This window comes from Notechis scutatus, chromosome 4 (genome assembly GCF_049901735.1).
Source record: "Notechis scutatus isolate UNSWTSFEM ecotype Mainland chromosome 4, rNotScu1.2, whole genome shotgun sequence".
Classification (NCBI taxonomy): Eukaryota; Metazoa; Chordata; class Lepidosauria; order Squamata; family Elapidae; genus Notechis; species Notechis scutatus.
Window position 1 is genome coordinate 101,672,601 of NC_142012.1, and position 24,783 is coordinate 101,697,383.

Below are 24,783 nucleotides of genomic sequence, written 5' to 3' on the forward strand. Positions count from 1 at the left end.
GATAAGCTTAAAATACAACCGATTTGGGGACCCAGGTTACCAGAGGCCTGGAGTGAAGAAATGGTTAGATTTTCTGACAGGCCTTTAAATCCATCTCTCAGAATGACTGCTCTGTTGGCTTTCAGAGAGTGTAAACAGATTTATTATATGCCAGGATGGGTTTCTTTGTAATTTTTAGCATTACGGCAAATATTTACTAGATTTTAACTTTTCCCCGTACATCAAGGCAGTGAACAGTGGAGCAAATAGGATAAACAGAGATGAATTGGCGATCAAATGCCATCTGGAATTTGGAGTGGTGGAAATCTCTTTACTTTAAAATTAAATCTGCACACATCACTGTACAAGAAGCAGTTGTCTTTCTATTGTTACAATTATTGACTGACCACACAATACTTAGAAGTTCCCCTGATTGTCACTTGATTCAGGGTGGACTGTCCCAGATCAATTCCGGGTGAGATAAGCTAATTTACTTTGAAGTTAGTTGTTTGGGCTTTGCACGTCTCTTGTCTTCATATTCTTGTAACAAGACTTTGAATTTGCAAATATTGTCAGTCATAAAAGATAAGGCAAAGTGTTGTAAAAACACATCAAAAAACCATGCACATATTTTTGAAACTCACATTTTCTATTATTAATTTTTATGTATTTTGTGATAGGATTGAAATTTACAGACTGTAATTGCAAATTCTTCTTCCATGTGCAATAGCAAAATCATTTTTAAATATTTTAAATTCAACCCAAGTCGTATAAGGCTTTTAGAAAAAAAAAATAGAGAATGTTTGGTAATATAATAGCTATTATATCCTGGGATCCTTATAGAGACTTCTACTACTCAAATAACACACAAGCCAGAGGTGATATTCAGCAGGTTCTGACCAGTTCTGAAGAACTGGTAGCAGAAATTTTGAGTAGTTCAGAGAACCGGCAAATACCACCTCTGACTGGAGATTTTACAGTATCCTTCTCCTGCCACGCCCACCAAGCCACACCCACAGAACCGGTAGTAAAAAAATTTTTGAATCCCACCACAGATGCAAGCCTGTAAATGTGTAAGAATTGCTAAAAATTCCCATTGTTCATTAATGAATTAAGCTAATTACAACACAATTCTACTTGATCTAAAAATACACACTAGAATTATTTGTGGAAAAAAAGTTTATTTTAAAGTGTTCCTTGGCTCAAATGGGAAGTAATAGAACAATATTCTATTTCAATAGATGTTTCAATAGATTTCCTGTTTTGCTTTTGTACTGCAGCATAGTTACACTATGCATAAACTGAATATCACTACTAATTACCGAATCATCTCTATTCATCCAAGTGGGCAGAAAGGGCGAGGTATTGGGGTGTCAGAGGCAAAGAGTAATATGCCATAGAAAACAGCAGTATTAATATTTAAGTCTTTTTTTAACTATGAGATGCTGCCTCGCATCAGTGCTTTGCTGTTCTTAATAATTAAATTTTCATCAAAATATAGTTAAGTAATATATAGCAATAATATGTACAGAATACACAGTAATTGCCCTCTTCCCAATCCCATCAATTATCAGATCAAATATCTGACCTACACCAGAGGTGGTATTCAGCAGGTTCTGACCAGTTCTGGAGAACCGGTAGTGGAAATTTTGAGTAGTTTGGAGAACCGGCAAACACCACCTCTGAATGGAGATTTCACAGTATCCTTCCCCTGCCATGCCCATCAAGCCACGCCCACAGAGCGGTAGTAAAAAAATTTGAATCCCACCATTGACCTACACATTTCATCTAAACAACCACTTAATCATTTAATAGCATATTAAATATAAACACACATCCAGTCTAATAAAACCAGTCTATTGACAGAATCCTACATGCTTTATTTCGCTAGTGTGTTTCAAAAATATAGAAGAGCTGGGAGAAAGAAGGCTGTCCAGAACCATCTCCCCTGGTTGATCAAAGAAGTTCATGGTGTTGGGGTGTGTGTGTGTGTGTGTGTTGATTGGTTGAATGTGAGCATTCTAACCTTTTGGAAAATTATCAGTATTTTGAACATACTTCACAACCCAGGAAGTTTTTGACCTATGATATTTTGGCCACATGTTGGAGTGTTAGCCATCCCCTTGCTAAAATACTTTTGATTATTCTCAACCACATTAAAAGGGAATTAACAATAAGTGATTAGGGTTTATTGCCTTTCATTATCAGCCAATCAGTGGCAATTCTTAGGCTGAGGCTAAAGAATCTTTTAAGCAGTTCATTTTAGCTGGTAGAAAATGAATCCAAATAATTACTTGGAAAATAGTCCTTCTGACATCTTATGTAATGTATGAGGAAACAGAATTGTGATAGTCTTTTCAAACAACTGCTGGCTCATTTCATCAGCAGGCGGATGAAAAGAAGTTATTTTTCATGAACTGCCAGTTAATACTTTTAAAATCACTTCATGAAGAAGTATTTTGTATTAACATTATTGCAAACTACCTAGAAAGATTATGTCAAATACTGAAATAACCATACAAAGTAGTCAAAGCAAAACTAAAACAAAAATAAAACAAAAACTTCTGCAGATGCCAACTTTGAAAAGGCTACGTGTGATATATATTTAGTATTATAAGCTGGAGAACAATCAGAAGATGTTTTTATGTGCTATAATACATTTTGTTAGGAATAGGTTCTCTTACAGATATACAATACTAACTTTCAAAATATTTGACATGTCGTTGCTTCTAAGATTATGCTTACATGCCCATAGTCATAATACATGATTAATACAAGGATAAATACTGAAATCTTCCAGGTTGGAAATGATTAGCTGGTAACATCATTGTTGGCTAGAGGACACTCAGTTGGGGTCTCCTTTCATGTTCTGGTTAACGTGCCCACTGAAGTGGTACCTATCTATCTACTTGTGGATGCATGCTTTCCAATTGCTAGGTTGGGAGGAACTGGAGCAAATGACAGGAGCTTACCCTGTCTCATGGCAGCATTTGGGTCTCAAATGCAAGCTTGCTGCTAGTCAACCCAGTGTCCTAACACATGAGCCACTGTTGCTGGTAATTGAAATATCCTCAATGTTAGATACATTTAAAATAACACATTCACCTTCCCTTTCGTATAATTCTGCTTGTTCTAAGGAAGATGTTCCTTCAAGAAAATACAGTAAATTATAATATATCTTGAGAAGCCTACTCATTATCTCCAAAATTATTCATTTATTCATTTCTCAGAACCTTAGTAAATATTCCTATGTCCTTTCAACAATAGTAGTGTATAGTGATCTCTGTTTAATAAACACACAAGTATGTCTTACTTTTGCAACCTAAAATAATCTTCCATCTTTATTATTGTATTTAAGCCCGCCAATTATTCAACTAATAGAAGAGAATATTTCTGGCTCAGGGTTCAACTGTGGGATCCTTGCTCTCTGAGGTTGGTGGTTTTCTTGCATTTTATTACCAAACTAGGTAGCGTCATCAATGCTAGAAGGGAGTGGGGTTTGCAAACCCTACATCCTTCTATCACTGATAATGTTATCTAGTTTGATAATGGATGATCTGCAAGAAAGGCGAGCTCAACCCCACTAGCACTAATAATGTTACTTGCATTGGTAATGAAATGTCTGCAAGAAAACCACCAACTTGAGAAAATACTAAGGATGAACAATTATTCAACTATTAAACATTCCTAAGAATGAACCTTTACAATGATTTTTAAATGAAGTAACACCAATTCAGAGAAAAACACTATCATAATATACAAAATTCAAAAATTCTCTGTTAAATGAACCATTGAACAGATTTTAAAGGACTTAAACTAAATGTCCACTAAATATTTTAAAGAACAGAAATTAATGTTTATAGATTATTGTGTCACAATCTCTAGGTAGAACTATAGCAATTTTTCTTCACAGTTTGTACAAATAACTACAAAACAGATTTTCCTTTCCTCAAATTATTTGGGAATATTATTATTCATAGGAATTTTAAAGCTCGCTTTAGTCTCCAAGGATGTGAAAGGCATACAAACAGCAATGCCAGCACAGCCAATGTAAACAATACAATTAAACAATAAAATTCTTCCGCAGAATTGGGCATACGAGTTTGAAATCATGCTGGAATATTTAGGATTAATTAATTAATGAATAATTAATGGCTTACGCTCCTTATTCTTTGTTTTGATTCCTGAATACTGTTTTCTATTCATGTTGGTGTAAAAGCATTAGAAATAAGGAACAATCAAACAATTATATAATTAAACCTGTTCCAGAGAAATGGTTCTAAGCCAAGATGTACATAATAACCTGTATTTGTAAATTTATGTGCTGCTCCTTCCCTCATTTGTGTCTAAATGAGATGCAAATAATCATGAAAGTCTTCAAATTTATCATCGTTAATTATGATTACCATTGTCAGAACAGTCAACTTTAAGCTAATTTCAAACTATAATTTCATTTCTCACTTTGGCTGCAATATGACTCTAAAGACATCCTTTATAGAGTTGTTTGCCAACTATTAAAGCCAACTGGTAGATGTAGGGATGGCCGTACATATATAAAGCAAATTTGAAAAGAAACATGTCCATAATCTTCCATACCTGAGCAATGGCTGCTTGGGATATGAAGGCTGATCACTGTTTTGGGCTGTTTGAGGCTTTTTTGTAACTTGTTTATAAATATTTCTTGCTGTCACTCCAATCCAGAGCATTGTAGAGAGTGTAGAATAATGCAGCACAATACCAACCTAAAATATAATGGTGAAAAATAGAAAGGCTCAGCACAGGGACACAAAAATAAAGCATATTATCATTACTGGTTTTTGTTCACATTGTCAAATATAAGCATTTTGCGAAAGGAAATGCATTTGGGGATGTTTTAAGTATTTCCAGGCTTTAATCAGTGTGTAGGAAAATGAAAAAGAAGATAAAATAAGGTCTGTTTCTCAAGATGGTGTTGATACCTGGAAAAATAGGGCTTTTATGAAAAGACAACAGATAAAAGTCTCTTCCCTCTTTATTGAAAAATGGGTTGCCTATGTTTAAAACACATAATGGACAATGCTTTTAGTTCCTTTGTTAGATAATTTCTATTCCTAAAATGCCCAGATATCTTGTTTAGAAAAATAATCCTGCTTCAACAATGTGTATGTTTCAAAAACAATGGAGAGAACAGTGAAGTAACAATAATCAGCACCCCTTAAAACACACTTCCTCATTCATTGCACAATTGAACCATGAACATATCAAGTGGACCTTGCTGTGAACAGATCAAAATTCCCTAATGAGAGTTGGGCAGAATTTTTCCACATTTGACTATTCTAGCTAGGCTCTAGTTCAATTGAGACTTTTTGAGGTACAAAACATTACATTACAGCTTTAATGCATATTAGGAAGCTGCTACTTAGGCACGATGACACAATTCCCTTTTTATATCCATATGAGGGTAATCTTGGCATTTCTTTCTCTCATATTTCTCATGGTTTTTTTGTGGGGAGGGGTGTGTGTCTTTTGCCATGTATATCTTGGGTTAAGTTGGGTTACTGTTAGTAGTTGACATAACTGATAACTCTATCTGGAGAATCTCTTGCTCTCAGTTTAACTCCCACACTATGCACACATCTTATTCCATGTAAATATTTCATTTGTTCCTTGTCCTACTGTAAAAAGATACAGTGGTACCCTGCCAACATAGATGCTTTACATTAAATTAGAAAGGCATTAGGCAATACAATTATGTTTTTATATATGACAGATATTAAGTTTATATCTTGAAATGTATAATAAGCTCTGTTTACAACCTACTGTCCTATCTGGAAAAGGTTTACCATGTTATTGCTTTATGTGAATCACATTGATGAAATCTTTTGTGTGTTTAATGAAAATTTGCAGTTTAGCAAGTATATTGTCACTCACGTTATGGAATATTCTCCCTCCTGAAGTGAGGCTGGTTTCATCACTTCTGAGTTTTTGAAGGTCCCTCAAAATCTAGTTGGCTAAAAGATCTGTTACTGCTTTACTAATGATGGAACATGTAATGCAAAATTAAATGTTTTGGGTCACCAAAAAGGCAACCTTTTTTGTACCATTATTAACATTCAGTTCAGTGTAATTGAAAGACTGGAATGATATTGCTTTAATCTTTATTAGATTCATACAACAACAAATTACTGACCATAGGACTCAACTTGGCAATATGGACTGAGTCTCTTATCTTACTGACTCTTTTTTCTAACACTGAGATATAAATAAAAGCTCATCAAAATATATAATCAAAGATTCTTGAAACAGTCTTCATTATTTGCTATAAAATATATGAAGATGCAGCTTACTTTGTAAAAGAATCTGGTTTGGGAGTCTAGAATTATAAATATGGTACTATAGGAATACTGGCTCAAATTGAACTATTCTCCTAAATATTACAAATTTGCAAAAGTGCCATCAAAAAAACAAATACAGTGTTACATCATAATTTAACCCTCCACTGGACAAACATTTCATTGAAAATAAATCCAGAAAATCTATTTGCAATAAAGACTCAGTTTAAACCGAATAGTGTATGAATCTAGAACAGGAAGAATCTATACTATAGCAGAAGGAATTTTGTAACTGTCTAATCACCTTATATAGTTTTAAAAAATCTGCAGAAAAAAATATTCTCTTGTATTTTGTTAGCAGTAAGAAAATCACCTCCAACTGCTATAAAACTTTAGCAAGCAATTTCCCTGTTTTTTTTAGTCTGTATATCTGTGCTCAGATAAATTATATGTTCCCTCCACTTTGCCTCCAGTGAAAAGAAAAGGGTTATAGAAAAATGCCTCGAAGATATATATCTATGCCCTGAAGTTTCTCCCACATTGTCACCATTCTAATTTTCATCCTCAGAAACTTTTTCAAACGAATCCACCATTATGTACATCAATCCACCCTCAATCCAAAATCAACCAGAGTTGCTACCAACAGTCCATGTAGTTTTGCATGAATGTTCACAATCAGTGTTAGTGCAAAGCTGCCAAACTATTGTATCAATAAGGTGCCATTCCTTGATTTGATATAATCAAATAGTAGTGACATTATAGTACGAAGCTGAAATTGCTTAGCATCTTAGGGCTAGAAAAAAATGACCCAGCAGTTCCAATAGTAGGAAAATGACATTCCTTGAGCTCCATAGAGCTCCAGCAATTTGAATGGAAATGTAGATTTCCTATCTTTCCTTTTAATCCACAGCTAAAATGGAAATAAATAAATCTATTTATAGATTCATATAGGGGCAGAACATGTAGAGGATGCCCTTGGAAAGGCATTAGCAAACTATTATTTGCAAGCCTCAAGAAAATAACCATTGTTCTCCGTGTATTCCCCAGCTCATAATTCACATTCTCAAGCTTTTTGGCAGGTATTATATATACATACACACATATACGTGTACATATACCTACCTACCTACCTACCTGCCTATCTATCTATGCCATAGATTAAATTTAAATAGATTAAATTATCATTTTGGCAAAATTTAAAAAGTTATTTTTCTGATTGGTGGGAAGTTTTCCTAAGAAAATCTATCGGGTGTCACAGACACACATCCTTTGGGTTTTAAGGAAAACAAGCAACACTTCGTGTTTTACCCAGAAACAAATATAGAGGTTTTAAAATTAACATTCTATAGGCTCTACTACATAGAACATAGAATAATAGCATTGGAAAGGATCTTGGATGTCTTCTGATCCAACTCCCTGCTCAAGCAGGAGACCCTATACTATTTCAGATAAATGATTGTCCAGTCTCTTTTTCAAAGTCTCCAGTGATGCAACACCAGAAGTGGGCTGCTGGGGGCTCTCCCAAGCCCCTAGCTAAGACTCTGCGTGGCTCGGAGATAAATACACAAGTATGCCCTACTTTTGCAACCTAAAATAATCTTCCATCTTGATTATTGTATTTAAGCCCGGCAATTATTCAACTAATAGAAGAGAATATTTGTGGCTCAGGGTACGACTGTGGGATCCTTGCTTCCTGAGGTTGGTGGTTTTCTTGCAGACATTTCATTACCAAACTAGGTAGCGTCATCAATGCTAGAAGGGAGTGGGGTTTGCAAACCCTACATCCTTCTATCACTATGTTATCTAGTTTGATAATGGAAGATCTGCAAGAAAGGCAAGCTCAACCCCATTCCCTTCTAGCACTAATAATGTTACTTCCATTGGTAATGAAATGTCTGCAAGAAAACCACCAACCTGAGAAAATACTAAGGATGAACAATTATTCAACTATTAAACATTCCTAAGAATGAATCTTTACAATGATTTTTAAATGAAGTAACACCAATTCAGAGAAAAAACACTATCATAATATACAAAATTCAAAAATTCTCTGTTAAATGAACCATTGAACAGATTTTAAAGGACTTAAACTAAACGTCCACTAAATATTTTAAAGAACAGAAATTAATGTTTATAGATTATTGTGTCACAATCTGTAGGTAGAACTATAGCATTTTTTCTTCACAGTTTGTACAAATAAGTATAAAACAGAGCCCCCAATAACCTCAGAAGCAAAGGAAAACTCTTAATAGGCTTAATTGAACTTCTGGGCATTCAGCCAAGAGCATTTCACACCTTGTAAAAGTGTTGCAAGCTAGATAAACAATCCACTCAGTGCTTGCGAGAGAGAGCCATTGAGAAAATCAGATAACATAGCCACTAGCCTCTGAGGGGATTAATTCCCAAATAATAAGAATCACATTACTCCACTAAGACTCCAAGATCCCTCTCACAGCCACTGCTATTAAGCCTGGTATCACCCAGTCTTTTATTTAAGTATTAAATGCATGAAATAATAAACAACTTTTTGGTATGGTATTCAGCTTTGTTCAGGTATTTTCCCACGTCATTATAGTTGTGCTTTTAAAGTTGTAGCAACGTTTCAGCAGAATCTCATCTGCTATCATCAGGCTTCTGTACAGTGTTCGTCTGTGAGTCAGACTGAAACGGCTGTGAAAGTCTGACTCACAGACGAACACTATACAGAAGCCTGATGATGGCAGATGAGATTCTGCCGAAACGTTGCTACAACTTTTAAAAGCACAACTATAATGACGTGGAAAAATACCCGAACAAAGCTGAATACCATACATGTAAGTACCTGTGAAAACTTAAGAAACACACACACACACACACACACACACATATATATATATATATACATATATATATATATATATATATACATACATACATATATACATATATATATATATATATATATATATATATATTTGTTTTCTGAGGTTCTCATGGGTATTTGTATGTGGATCTTTGGTTATTCGGTTTTCTCCGCGTAAGATTGGAAGTATCTAGGCAACGTTTCGATGAAGTCTCATTCATCATCTTCAGGCTTGTGTCTTCCGCTCTGTGCTTCTCAGAGTGATGTGAGCTTGCAGCTGCTTCTTCCTTTTAACTGCTAGTGGGGGTGTGACTTGATTGGGTGGGGGCTTGGCTGTGTTCTGATTGGGTGGGGGTGTGTTCTCATTGGTTGGGGGTTTGGCTGTGTTCTGATTGGTTGGGGGGTTGGCCGTGTTCTGATTGGCTGGAGGTGTGTTCTGTTCAGGTGGGGGCTTGGTTGTGCTCAGGTCGGAGGGGTTTGAAGTGGGTAGTGATGCAGCTGCAGTGCGGCTTCTGGTCCGTGGTCGTGTTTCATCTTCTGTGTGGGTGTGAGTCTGCTTTTTACGTGGAAGTGTGGTGGTGGCATCTTGTGTGGCCCTGGTGGGTGTGGGTCTGATGTCATTCTTCATGTTAGGTACTCGTCTGTTCATGAGGGCGGGTTTCCAAATGGCTGGTAGGCGGGAGGTGTCATCTCTTTTATTCATGCTGTGTGGGCATTTTTCTATCTTTATGGCTTCTCTGATTATTCTGTTGTTGAAGTGTTCGGTTTTGGCGATAGTTCTGGTATTTTTAAAGTCAATCTCATGTCCTGTGGCTTTGAGGTGTTGGACCAGGGAAGAGGTCGGTTCTTCTTTTTTGATTGAGTTCTTATGTTCTTCAATGTGTGCACTTATTCTTCTGTTAGTTTGTTCAATGTATGTGGTGGGGCAGGCGGTGCACAGGATTTCGTATACTCCTTGGTTTTCTAACTCGAGCCATACATGAAGCGAACTGACCCCCACCATGAAGATGCGGCACGACCACGAACTCGAAGCCAAACAGCAAGATCACAGCTCACCAGCTCAAATCCCCCAGCAACTAAGACTAACCTGAGCACAACCAAGCCCCCACCTGAACAGAACTCACCTCCAACCAATCAGAACACGGCCAACCCCCCAACCAATCAGAACACAGCCAAACCCCCAACCAATGAGAACACACCCCCACCCAATCAGAACACAGCCAAGCCCCCACCCAATCAAGTCACACCCCCACTAGCAGTTAAAAAGAAGAAGTAGCTGCAAGCTCACATCACTCTGAGAAGCACAGAGCGGAAGACACAAGCCTGAAGATGATGAATGAGACTTCATCGAAACGTTGCCTAGATACTTCCAATCTTACGCGGGAGAAAACCCGAATAACCAAAGATCCATATATGTGTGTGTGTGTGTGTGTGTGTGTGTGTGTGTAATTGGGGCAAAGAAGCAGCGTTGAGTTGGCCACACCCACCCAGTCACATGACCTAGCCACGCCCACCCGATCACATGATCTCCCAGTCACGCCCACCCAGCCAGTCATTAGGGCAGTGAAGCCCACCCTTGTGGAGCACCTACAACTTCTGAACGCAAGGTGTTCCATTGGTTGATTGCTCTCATTGTTAGGAAATTAGATATTAGATATTCTGGATTACAGCCAGGGGTGGGATTCAAATTGTTTAACAACCGGTTCTGTGGGTGTGGCTTAGTTGGTGGGCATGGCTTGGTGGTCATGTGACTGGGTGGATGTGGCTTGGTGGTCATGTTATTGGCCAACTCAATATCACTCGCATTGAGGCACGCATCTCCTCGCCTGGCCTCTCATGACTATGGGGATGCTGCAACAGTCGTAAGTGTGAAAAATAGTCATAAGTCAATTTTTTTAGTGCCATTGTAACTTTGAATGGTCACTCCACACAAGCAAAGTACCAGCAAAGGAGGGGAAAAAAACTCCAGAGAAGTTCCAGAGACAGGAAGTCTAGTCCTGCCAAGAATGTCATAAGGGTTAATGGAGAGGCAGTTTCTGTAAGCAACACCAGAATGTTTCCTTCCTGCCTTCCTTACAGGATTAGGCCAGTAATTTCTTCTAACAACTGGTTCTCTGAACTGCTTAGAATATTAACAACTGGTTCTAGCAAATAGGTGCGAACTGGTAGAATCCCACCCCTGATTACAGCGTAGACACCATTAATTTTCCAAGTGACAGCAAATAAAGCCTATGGAGAGTCTATTGCACAAATTAAGCCTGGAAGTTGCCAGTGAATTCACCACTGTTAAATGAAGCATATGGGGGCATGTTTTTTTAAAGGTTGACAGATATTTAGAGGCAAAAGGCCTTTGATAATTCATTCTATAATACAGTGCCCTGCATTTTCAGTATTCTATGCCCCAACCCTTTTCTTAGATGTTTGATTAAGGCGAGCAACTCACTTACTTTTGTGTGCTTGGATCATACGGCCATCTGGGCATGACTGGGTTTCAGGGTTTCATGACATACTAGCCCTATCCATATCTAGTTAAGCATGGTGTAAACACACCAATAGTTGCCACAGGATTTCATTATTTGTTCTTTTCTTTTCTCATCTCTGGGACTACAAAAAAACTTCCTATTGCATCTTTCACGGTTCTGGTAGCTAAAGGAGAAAAGTTACCATCACAAAAATTTAAGATGCTGGTAAAGAAGCAAGTTGCCTTCTATTACATTAGGGGTGTCAAACTCAAATTGCCATGGCAGCATCACATGACATATCAGGACTTTTTTTCCCCTTCACTAAACCAGGTGTGGCCAGTGCATGATGCATCCGGCTTGGGGCCGCGAGTTTGACAGCCCTGTATTACATGAAGTGCCTGGTATTTATTATTTCAGCCTCTTACTGTTTTGATGAGGCAAGAAGTCATAGGCTGGATTCATGGCTGAACAAGTCACAAAGATCCATTCTCATGTAATACAATGTCATTAATCCAAAAGCTGGGTTTATACATGTGTTAATAGAGAACCAACCAATCAACCAACCATATTATGTCTCACTGCAGTGTCTGAAATCTGCCTTATTAATCTCTAACAATTAAAGAACCTGCTTTCTGATTATAATCCTGCTATTGGTATTGTTACTTGAACTGTATATTGATGACATTTCTTATATTTAAACTGTCCACTGGGTAAATTTCTTGAGCATAATATATTTATGAAAAATGTGATATATAAAAGAAATGACTATTGTGATTGAAAATATAAAACTCCAGCAGCAGGCACATGCTCCAAGGAGAACAGAGTTATTATTCTTTTATACAACTCTCCCTTCCCGAGGAAACTAGGGAGACATAAAAGAATAATAGAATAGAATCATATCATAATAGAAGAGAATCACAGAGTTGGAGGAACCTCGACACCTGTCAAATTAATCCTGATTATTATAATCCTGCTAGTTTTATAATCCTGGTATTGTTACTTGAACTATATATTAGCCTCATTGATGCATTTCCTCTGATATTTAAACTGTCCACTGGGTAAATTTCTTGAGCATAATATATTTACTGCAAAAATGTGATATATAAAGAAATGACTAATTATGATTGAAACATGTACAAAATGTTTAGCCAGCAGGCTGAATCTGCTTGGGAAAAACAAACCAGGGGAACAAAACAACCTGAACTAGTCTGTTTGTAAAAAAAACCTAGATTGTTTCTTGTCCTCTGGCAAATAAGATAGGAATGAGGGTATCCTCTCCCACAGAAAATAACTTTATTCCAAACATACTTAGCAATGGATGCTATGGAGAAAGAAAGCCTCTGAAGAATGCAACTCGTGTTCTAGACTCTTTTCCTCCCTCCTTGTCTATTTCAGAATGTTATTGGTGGCAGAAGCTTGACTTAGATGCTCCACTCTAAGAGAATTGGCTGGTAAATAATGGATTAAGAAATGACACCCCTTCTCCTTTATTCTACAAAGATTTCCAACAAGAGAGAACTCAATGGCACTGCCTAGAGATGTCTTATTGTGTTCAACAAGACAGAAAGCATTAGAATTAAGACTAGTGAAATGGTAATATCATAACCTAGCTGGTATTCTTAGTCCTCTACTATTAAGAAGACAAGTGTGTGGAACATAAAACCCAAGATAACTTTTTTTGCTGTAGGAATGGAGCCTTCTAAAAGAGAGCTGGGTACTTGATTTCCAGTCTAAATACTAAATAATAATGTTGAAGAAAAGTCAAATAGATTTATTCCTCTATATCCTGATACTTTCAGATTAGTTCGCTGACCTATCAAAATTGTTTTGAATAATATTTCTGTCTTTTAGATTATTAGTTATTGCAACACATTATATATTTCATCTGCAAATCAGGTAAGTATTGCCTCTACCCCTTTATCCCACTCAACAGCATCGAGAAAAAGAGGCAAGTAACTGAACCTTGGAGATTCCACTCAACATTTATTTGCTGCCCATATTAAGGTGATTCTGCATCTCACTCTAGATATACTGTATAAGGAACTATTTATGAGCATCCTTTGAGTAAAATTTCAAGACAGCTATGTATTCACTAATTTATTATATCCAATCCACATGTATCTATTTCCTGAACAAAACATTGTGGGACACTTTGGTTAAAAACTTTCACAAAGTCAAAAGGAACAATAAAGCAATGAAGTCTTAAAGAAAACCATATTCTTTACCAACAACTCTTAAATAACAAATACAAAACTTAAAATAAGATCCATTTTAAATAGCAAATACAATATCATTGGTGATTTGAAAAACAATTCGGTTCCAGAGAAGTTTTTATCCTATCAGTGCCTATTTATTTAGGTAACTAGAAAGTCTTGAAATGTGGCTACTGCTGGAAAAAAAGTTTCTCATTAATGTATTACTTTTCCTAGTGTAAATTATATTGTGACTTCACATGTTTCCCATGTTTAGCCTAAATCATTTGAAGACAAATTTAAAATGCCATGGATATCATCATACAAAATATTAGTTGATTCAATCTTTCCACATACTATATCTGCTTCAAAAGGTTAGATGATCATTCAATGAGAATTTGAGTTGCTAGAGGGGCAAAGAAATTGCTACAACCTGTAGTTGTTCCACTGATTACTAACTTCAAATTTAACCCACGGTTCAAAATATTTAATAGTATTTGTTTTCCTAATCTATCCTTTGATCGAATGGTTTGGTCAAAATTTCAAAAAGTTAAGCAAAGGGAAGGCACAATTTTCACTGAGATTGCTAATGTGACAAAGAGAAGCAAACCCCCAAATGTGAATATTAGTATTAATGAGGAGGCTGGTATTGGGTTAGGTTAAGACAAGTATTCCTGTTTTGGAACAGGGAAATTACATGGGAAATTCAGCTTGCTCTAATCGAATCAATTTTCCCGAAAGCTGGTTAAAATGGAACTCTTCTGAGGGTTTATTTAACTTAAGAATTGTTAATTGTTCCTGTTATACTGCTTCAATTCTAAATTGCAACTATGCTACTTTATTATCATTACACTTTTAATATATTATTACAATATGGGCATTTTATTTTTATAAAATAAAAATAAATATTTTTATCATCAAGAGTTGTAAGGCTGTTGTAAGTCTATGCAACCTAAGAAATAAATAAAAATAAATAGCAGCACGCCTCAAGTTCTAATTATGACAACTAAGCTTAGAGGATTTTAAAAACAGCTTGGATAATGACCCCTATCTGCAAACAACTGGAAAAAGGTGTTGATTTTATATTCTAATGACCCCGAAGCTAATGATTTAGCAAAGCAGGAGACTAGCAAAACAGAATGTAGAAGAGCTCTTTCATTCATGCCAACCTTAGAAATATGTAAATCTTTTAACTCTGCTTGCTTTTATTTTTAAGAAATTGCTGCAGTAAAGCACTTGCTGCACCAATGAGATGATTGCCATTCTTTTGTAGTTTTTTATTCTCTCTTAAAATCTGCCTAGAGGGTTTGTGGGACTTTTGGAGCAGGGCATAAGACTGCAGAGATTGAGCGAATTGTTAAAAAATAATATTTCTTTCACTAATAAGATCTGCCTTTAAAAATTGTTTTAGCTGGCTCAGAATGTTCCGTTCAGGTTTTTGTAAGCTGCCAATTTCAATAGCCCGTGATTCTTAAATTACAAGTAATTTTGGCTGCAAGCCCTTTTCTGGGCACAATTCACAATGTTAATTGTGAACTATCATGTCTTAAAACCATTTTACCTGAACAACTACCTTCCAACTACCTAAATTCGAGATCTTCTTAACAGGAAATTACCCTTTTCCATTTAAATCCTTTGTCCCCCAAAGTATGTAAAATCACAAAAGTGAAGTCCGAAGCTGTCACTGTAACCAGTCATCAAGCAATAACCCTTGCATGTTGAGCTACATGTTGTAACTGAGGCAGGGCTGGTTCTATGTGGGAGAGTCATTGCGTGAGAGGCATGGTAATGTGATAAATTGTGTTTATGTACATGAAAGTTCAGTATATAAGCCTAGAGACCTTGCAGACAAGAGACTGAAGATGGCTCAGTCCCATGGCACTTCATACCTGAACAGACTATCTCTCCACTATTTGACTTGTTTTAAAAAACCAATTCTATTTTTTTCTGGACTTGCTCACTTTTTGGAGTTTGGATCTTTACATGTTACTCAAAGTCAAATACGTTCCCTCCATGCAAAGTAAAGTTCACTTGTCTTCATTTAGGACTTCTACCAGCACACAAATGCTTCTATGATGAAATCAGTGCCTCTGCAGCTGGGGTTTTTGTCCATGCTTTCAGTCATATTTCACTGAAAATAATTTAATAAATACTACTTTAAGGAATAACACTACAAACAAGAGCAACACTACATGATTTTATCAACTGGAGTGTTCAATACTGACCACTCTAGAGAACCCTGAGATAGTAGAACACAACAGGAGGAAGCGTGCTGCACTCGTGTCTTCCTTGCCTCTTATGCATAAATTAAATTTCATAAAGGATTATGGCACTCTAGCTGAAGGAGACTCCAATAGAAAAGATGTGTATGGTGAGTGAAAAATGCATGGCTCTTTTTACAATATGAATGATGGATGAGTTTGGGAGGAAAACTTGGTGAGCCGTGCTTTTGTACAAATACCACATATTAGTCAAAAATGTCATTTCCTTTTAATATATCATGGCAGATGGATCTGTCTGACCAGTACTGGGGTATTTAGATGAATAAAAGTCTCTGAACCCATCACACTTCCAGCTGAAAATGGGATTAAGTGAGCACAATTCCCATTCCCATTGAGTTTAATGGGTGGGGACTGTTCCATGTGCACTAATTCCCCGTGTTTGCCTTTAAAATCTGTTCACTACATTCAGAGGGAGTTTAAGAAGTATGTGATGTGATAGTTGCCATGGTAATGACTAGTTTTATTATTGATTACTCAAATAAAATTCATATAAACCTATATAACTCGTTGGCATGTAATGCTCCCTTGAGGAATCTTAAGTTGCACTTCTTTCCTTTAGTCGATGTTTCTCACTTCTTCTCTGGGCTTTTCTAACCATGAAAAAAAAAATGAACACAATGGCTGTATTATGTTCTATAAATCAGAATTTGCAAGAGCATTAAACATACTTTATTTGTCTGTTTCTTTACTTCTGGGGACTTTTATTTTCTCCAGCTTAAAAACCATAAATTGTCACTGCTGGATAAATGGGATTTTATCTTGAGCAAGCTCTTCATGTTCAGGTGTTACGTATAGATGTTGCAACTATTGATCGCTGCCTGCATCGTTTCTAAAGATAAGTAGAACATTTTCCACCCATGTCTGTGTCAAACTCAATCATTTATCTTAATGAACTGGGATGTTATAAACTAATATCTCCCACAGTGGTCATACCAGATCATTTATCTAGTTCTTTCTTTTCAGTTAAACAGTGAGGAACATCAGAAAAAATGCCATTTGTAGTTGGTGTGTGTGTATCTTTGAATCAGTGCTGACTCCTGGAGATTAGCTGGACTTGTCCTTGCAATTTTTTTGGCATGATTTTCAGAAGTGGTTTGCCATTGCCTGCTTCCTAGGGCTAAGAGAGAACAATGAGGCCAAGGTCACCCAACTGGCTTTGTGCCCAAAGCAGGACTAGAACTCAAGGTTTCCCAGTTTTTAGCCTGATGCTATGTACACTACATTAAACTGGCTCTGTACTATAGTTTAGAAATCTGTAAATATTACTTCTGACTCGGGCATCTTCTTTGTAAAATAAAAAAGGGTACAAGGCCATTCTATGGACTTTGTTCATTACATGGATGCCATGCTAAACTCAGCAAGGACAATCTTTTGGCATTCACTCACAATTGCCTGATAAGCTACAGTTGTGGCTTAGTACAAAAAGTCTTCTGTGAGATCATTGGCTTAGTTTATGGCAGAGCAGCTTAATATTAATATAGGTTGACAAAAACAGAAAGGAAAAGAAAAAGAAAAAATAGGTTCCATGGAACTATACACTCACAGAGGAGGGCAAATTGACTATTTTGTATCGCAATTCTCTTTGTCAATCTTACATCTTGACAATAGACAATTACCACTATCAATTCGCTGTAAAGAAAAATATTTTACATATTGCCCCTAGGAAGCGTGTTTCTAATTTTCTCTGGGTGATGTGCCTTTTCTATTGTGCCTGGCTTTCAGAAGAGCACACCAATGGAAGCCCCCGTAGGCTTTCAGTAAAGCTCTTTGCCTGCACCCGTTTGTGGTTAAAACGACTGCAATTTGGCTTGCTTGTCCTTTGACAATAGTTGTTTTTACTCTTGCTGTTTGTTTTTGCTTCGTGTTTTAACCCTAGGATAGCCACCTGGGGCTGCAACCATGAGTTGTAGGGGCTTTAACAAACTGCTTAAACAAACAAACTCACATAGGAAAATCAATTTTTCATTAGCGCATTAATGGTGTCAGCTTCCAATCTGCAAGGTAATCGACTCAGACTGCAAGAGACAGACATTTGTGCCCATGTAATTATCCAGCTACATTTGCTCAATAAACTATCCTACTGTCTTGACTAACAAAGCTACAAATGAAGAAAATAGTGATAATTTCCCCCAAAGGGACGCCCATCAATAGATACTTATCTCACAATAATGAAAGCAAACATATCAGATAATAACATCTGAAATTGGGCCTACAGACTTCGCTTTTCTACATAACAGCTTATGACATTTAAGAGTGCTACTTTATGTAGATGGTTTTCATGTATATGTTAGTTTTAAGCCACAACACTGAACATTCATGGCTAAAGGAACAGTACATGTCCATATCTACATGCAACAGGATAAAATACATTTATGTTTGATTACATAATTTATATGGTTGCTCAATTTCAACATTGCTAGTTTGGACAACAAACCAAAGGAAATTAAACAAAAAATCAATTGCAATTAAATGCCAAACAACCATTAATAGGCAACTGAGGCTCACCTTCATATCCCTCCTGCAGGTGGGAATTCTATTCATCCTGCTCCCAACATCTAAAGAAATAAGCAGATTTTTCCAGCCCATCCAAAGACCGCAAGGTCAGACCTAATCATATGTCATGGGGAGATTGTTTCCAAGTTGATTGACCATTACAAAGAAGGCATGCCTCCTGGGACTGATGGCACTGTTTTATGAAATGGATTCATACTCTATCCCAAAGGGTGCCCAACCTTGGAGAATTCTGGGAATTGAAATCCACAAGTCTTAAAGTTGCCAAGGTTGGATATCCTGCTCTATCCTATGACTCTATGAGAGCATGTGAATGGGAATGGCAGTCCCATAAAAATGTCATGTTTGATAATGAACATAAAGGCTAAGGTATCTCTCTCTGTGTACACATGTATATGTGTATATATGTATATGTATATAAAAGTTTTATTCTTGTTATGTTTTGGAATTATGTTTTGGAGTCCAATATAAGATAAAGTTCTCAGAGGAGAGTGATATTTATAGTTATATGCTAAGCATTAGCATGTATGTCATTGATATATGTCTGCAAGGTTATTCCATGTTACTTCATTCCTATTCATGTGTGTTCTTTAATGGAACTGCTTGATTTTTTGATACTAATTCTTGATACTTGATACTAATTCTTTAATGGAACTGCTTGATTTTTTAAAATTCTGTTAAGAATAAAATAGTAATCAATAAGTTTTAATTCTGTGACTGTAGACTTAATCTCTTAGACATGGAGAAAGCCACAGGATTATTTGGGAGTCAGGCAGCTTATAAATAAAAATTAAATTAAATTAAAAAAATAAACTATGGAAAACTGTGATAATGTCATTTAGAAATTGTGACTGAAAGTGATATTAAAATGGAGTCAAACATGAATGATCAATCAATCAATTGATCAATCAACTTTGTTCAGTACTAAAGATTAATCCAATTGTTTCAAATAAAAAGAAATTGAGAAAAATATTGGTTACATTTATTGACTGACTGATTATGTGCTATTAAGTTGGTGTTGATGCTTCGTGATCACATAGACAATTAGATAAGGCTATGTAAAATCAATGTAAAGTGCACATAATAAAATGGAAGTGCTGTTATTTATCTTTTTGCTCCTCCAAAGAGAAATCTCCCAAACACAATTTTGGTTGTTGCCACAGGATTTAGATTCTTTGTCAGAAAGTAAATGGGTTACATAAAAATTGTCCATAGCACCTGGAAGTGTTTCTACTCATGAAGTTACAATTTGTCATGGACCCTATGGAAAGGGATGGTACAGAAAGACATGACCCAACGTTACTATTCCACATAGTCAAAGATTTTATTGAGGGACTGTTGTTATATCTACTCTAAAGAATTGATGAAGAGAAAATATTAAAGAGTGCATGGGAACATTTTCTATAGTAGTTTGGGAGAGTAAATTGTGTGAAAGATCATATCTCCCAGGGATGATTCAACTAAATTTCAACTATTCAGTTATTAGAGATTTTACTTTCATATCCCTGAAGATCTATATTAGTAGAGGAAGACCTCGACTTAAACAGTTCATTTAGCACTCGTTCGGAATTACAACGACACTGAACAAAGTGACTTAGGACCATTTTTCACACTCATGACCGTTGCAGCATTCCCATGGTCATGTGATTTATATTCAGATGCTTGACAACTGACTCACATTTATGACGGTTGCCATGTCCTGGGGTCCTGTGATCACTTTTTGCAACTTTCTGACAAGCAAAATCGATGGGAAAACCAGAATCATTTAACAACTGTGTTACTAATTTAACAACTGCAGTGCTTTAGTTAACACACGTGATAAGAAAAGTCATAAAATGGGCAAAACTCACTTAACAAACTTTTCAATTAGCAACATCAATTTTGGGCTCAATTGTGGTCATAAGTTGAGGACTACCTATCCTGATTCAGAGTCTGTCTTGCTTGTAACCTTGCTTGTAGCTTGTAACCCAGTCTCACCAGCATTTGGGGAGTTATAGTGATGATATAAAAAGACAAGAGACTGGAAAGGCATGATATTTGCACTGGAGATGAAAATGAAGGAATGAATAAATAAATAAAGCAAAAGAAATAGGGGACCTGTGATTAAAGTAAGTAAACTGGGAGAAATACTGTAGGCACTGTTCAATTCCAATTTTCCTTAGTCATCAAGGTGAATGATATTTCAGTTGGGAAAAAATAGAATAAATGATATAAAAATAAATTTGGAACCTGGATAAAGGAGCAGATAATAAATAACTATTTTTACCCAATTTCAAGATTCCAAAGCTAGATGAACAATAGCAGGGGTGTCAAACTCATTTTCATTGAGGGCCGCATCAGGGATGTTGTTGTGGTTCACTGGCAGCCTGTGCAGATAGCAGCAGAATCGGACAGTGGAGAAGATCAGGGACCAGTCCGGGAGTCTCGGGAGGGCTCAGACAAGGGTCCTGCCTCCGATACAAAGATGGGGCCAGGACCATCTGGGAGTGGTGTGCTGACTCCAAAGCAGTGAGGCAGAGAAACAAGGGGAGCCTGTTCCCAGTGCGCAGGTGCGCAAAGCTGCCAGAAGGCAAAAACAGTTAAGACAAAAGGGGCGACTTGGGAGTTAGGCTTGGAGGTGATTGCCCCTCCCATAAGATATAAGGAAGTGTAAAGGTAGGAAAACATTTGCAGGAAGCAATGTCATTCGCTCTGATCAGTTTAGACTCTGAAAGCTCTGTGGTGAATTTGTTCTCTGTTTGGTTTTGGAAAGATAAATTGGGATTTTAGTCATTGGCACTTCAAGTCAGATAAGGTGCATTCTTATCAGACGTCTTTCGAAGAACTTTGGCAGATGTTCCTGGGAATAATTATAATTGGTTAAGACTCATTCCGGGCTGTGAATGACGATAATTCACAGCCATTGAAAAAATAAAAGGGGTTTTGGATTTTATGTGTGTTTGTTGGTGTCACGGGAAGCCTTGGTCAGAACAGTTGTGGTTGACTTCAGGGGGCTGGCCGGGCATGGCCAACTGGGTGGGCATGGCAAGCTTGATGCTACTCCCAAAACTGCTGGCATATTTCCTCTTCACATTGGGTAGCCAGGCCAAAATTACGCTGGTCTGATATTTCCTCTTTGCACTGGGTAGACCAGGATGGACCCATGGCTGGATCTGACCACACTGCAAGCCAGATCTGGCCCGCGCCTTGAGTTTGACAGCCCTGAACTATAGATGCTGAAAGAGTTAATGACCATTATTTCAGAACCACTGTCTACAATCTTAGTAAATTCTTAGATCTGAGATGCTGAAAAAGCAAGGAACAAGCTAAAAAATAGGAAAGGCGGATCTGGGAAAACATTAATTTACAAAGTTTTAAGGACTTTATATAAAGGAAAACATATGATTATGTTATTATCTATCAAATTCTATGGAACAGAATTTATGTTATTAACCATTAGGTATTTCTTCTTCTTGTTGTTGTCATTGTGGCTACCAAGATCTAAGGCTGCAATGGATGGAGAATGATAGAACTGGGATGTTTTTCTGGATTCTTCTATTTTCTTAAAATTATGTTCAACCCATATACTATCATTTCTGTTTATTCTCTGCTTTACTTTCAGCAGGAAACCTAAGGGATAATGTAAGCCTCTGGAGCTGCAGATTTCTCAGAAGGAATCCATTGCTCACCGATATGGACATGAATGCTACTATGAGCTTTCTTCTTTTCATCCCAAATTTCTCTGCCCTTAGCTATAATGAACAAACTCAGCTCTAGTAACTAATAATATGAAGACAAAGAAAATCTCTTTGTATTCATTTCCCCCTTTTTTTACTTTTTCTTTTTTACTTTCCTTCTTTCTTTTTTACTTTCCTTCTTTCTTTTTTTTTTCTTTTTTACTTTCCTTCTTTCTGAACTTGAAAAGTTCTAAAGAGCACAGTGTCTCATAGCTTTCAGTTGTAATTTGTCTATAGTCTTTAAACATTTGGGCCAGTAATTTTCAAGCTGTATTGTTTTAATTAATAAACTAAGAAAAACATACTCTTGTTGCTTAGTAGTGAAATTATACCAAGTTATAAATGTCATAAATTAAATATGAGTTAATGAGATCCACACAATTATTAATTTTCCTAATAATTATTTTCAACATAAATACATGAAAAGAGACCTATTGGATCAACAAAAAGATCCATCCATTCTTGGTTGGCTGTATTCCACATTCTGCAGCCTGTTTCTATTAGGAAGCCTAAAATTTGACACAAACAAAGAGTTTTTTTCTCAATTTTGTTTTACACAAACTAGACATTTCGTGGGCATTTTACCAGCAAGGTTTACAGTAGATTCCGGGATCAACATGACTTGTAGATAGTTTAAACACCAAATTCATGGAGGAAGCATTAGCTAGTGAAACTCACACTAATAATAAATTCAATATTGCAATATTCAATATTGTGCCAACTAAATCTATTTTCTGTCAGTTTCACTGTGACAAAAAAAATCTCCATCTATTTTTCACACTTTGCATAATATTATGAATCTCTAATTATGTCATGATGTCTTGAGTCAAATGTTAAAAATAGTTTTGATGCATTAAACTTTCTAAATAAGAAGGCGATATAACTTTGGTCATTTCAATTACTCTTTTCTTTGATATATGGTAATAAAACTTACTATGTGAGCTACATGAGATGTCCTTCCTCCCCCACTTCAATACAGGTGAACTGCTTCAAATTCCCTTGTAAAAAAAAACATTTCCAGCAAGCTGAATTGACCCTAAGTGGTAATGGGAAAATCACTCAGGAACCTATGCCCCCCTAAACAAAATTATTTATATATTCTTATAAATATATATTTATGTATGTACACACACATTCATTGACTATATCTCAAAAATAGTATAGTTGCTGTACTGACCTAATAAGGAGTAAATAATAAGGAGGTCATCTAGATAGGTTTACCTAAAACACTCCAATATTATGCTGTGATTTACGCTCTGTCTGCCTTGTTCTTTGTTTTGTCTTTTAAAAGTAGCAGGTCAAGGGTATAGAACAGTGGTGGCTAACCTTTTTGAGCTCCTGTGCCGAAAATTGCACGCATGCCAGCACCCAGAAGGCAATGCACATGGCCCCACCACCACCTGCGCATGCGTGCACGATTCCCCCCCCCGCCACCCCCTTACCTACACTGATCACCTCCCATCTGATTTTCGGCACGTTTGAGGCCTTTTTTGGAGTCCCAGAGGCTCGAGGGAAGCCTCTGCAGCCTTTGGAGGTCGAAAAACGGGCCCATTTTGTCACTTCCGGTTTTTCCGTAAATACAGGAAGTGATGAAACTGGCCTGTTTTTTTGGCCTCCAAAGTCTGCAGAAGCTTCCCTTGAGCCTCTGGAATGCCGAAAAAGACCTCAAATGGGCTGAAAATCAGATGGGAGGCCCCTGCATGCGCAGTTCAGGTAAGTTTGGCTGGGGCTCACGTGCTTGTACAAATGGCTTTGCGTGCCACCTGCGGCACGTGTGCCATAGGTTTGCCATCACGGGTATAGAAGATGTGGTTCTCTTTTAACTCAGGGTTGCTCATCAAGTTGCAAATGCTAGGAGGCAAGGGCACACTGTTTCATTGTCTGCATCCTAATACAATTATGTTGTATCTTCAAAATGATTTGATTGCTAAGTTTTGGCCAATCTGTTAAAAACAATGCAAGATTTTGCCCCCCTCCATCCTGAAGTATGATACTATTTGGACAAACAAAAACTGTTTTCAACCCTAACTCAATTATATCCTCATTTGGGCTTACTAAGAAAAAAAGGAAGCGACAATCTTGAAAAATTCCCATGAAAGCCAACAGCAAAGCTTTCATTCTGCTCCTTCATTTAATTTAAGAGTGTTTATTTTTAAAAAGATAACCAAACCTATGCCTTGCATTAAATGAAAGCTAAACATTTTCTTATCTGCATATAAGCTATACTAATAATATACATAAAAAAGGCTTAGAAGCGCTCAAGAATATCACTTGAAAGAGAGAAGAATAACTTATATAAAATAATGTAACAATAGAAAGAAAATTAGTAAGTAGACTTGAGATACTACCGTGTTTCTCATATAATAAGGCAGGTCTTATTTTTTTGAGCCCCGAAAAATGGCTAGGCCATCTTTTTGGGGTGACTTAATTTCCCCCCTTGCATCTTCGGGCAGGTGGCAACTGCTGGGATGTTGACCTCGGCGTTGGT

The 24,783-nt window shown here is 36.8% G+C and overlaps 1 protein-coding gene across 2 annotated transcripts in view; it reads right to left on the reverse strand.

Moving 5' to 3' along the window:
* The window catches only part of ADGRA1 (adhesion G protein-coupled receptor A1), a 414,565-nt gene that overhangs the window by 46,343 nt on the left and 343,439 nt on the right, over positions 1 to 24,783 (reverse strand). For both annotated transcript variants that reach the window (XM_026670712.2, XM_087964252.1), the window contains exon 17: positions 4,576 to 4,721. In XM_026670712.2, coding sequence (XP_026526497.2) covers positions 4,576 to 4,721 — 146 coding nt within the window. The remainder of the gene's footprint in view (positions 1 to 4,575; positions 4,722 to 24,783) is intronic.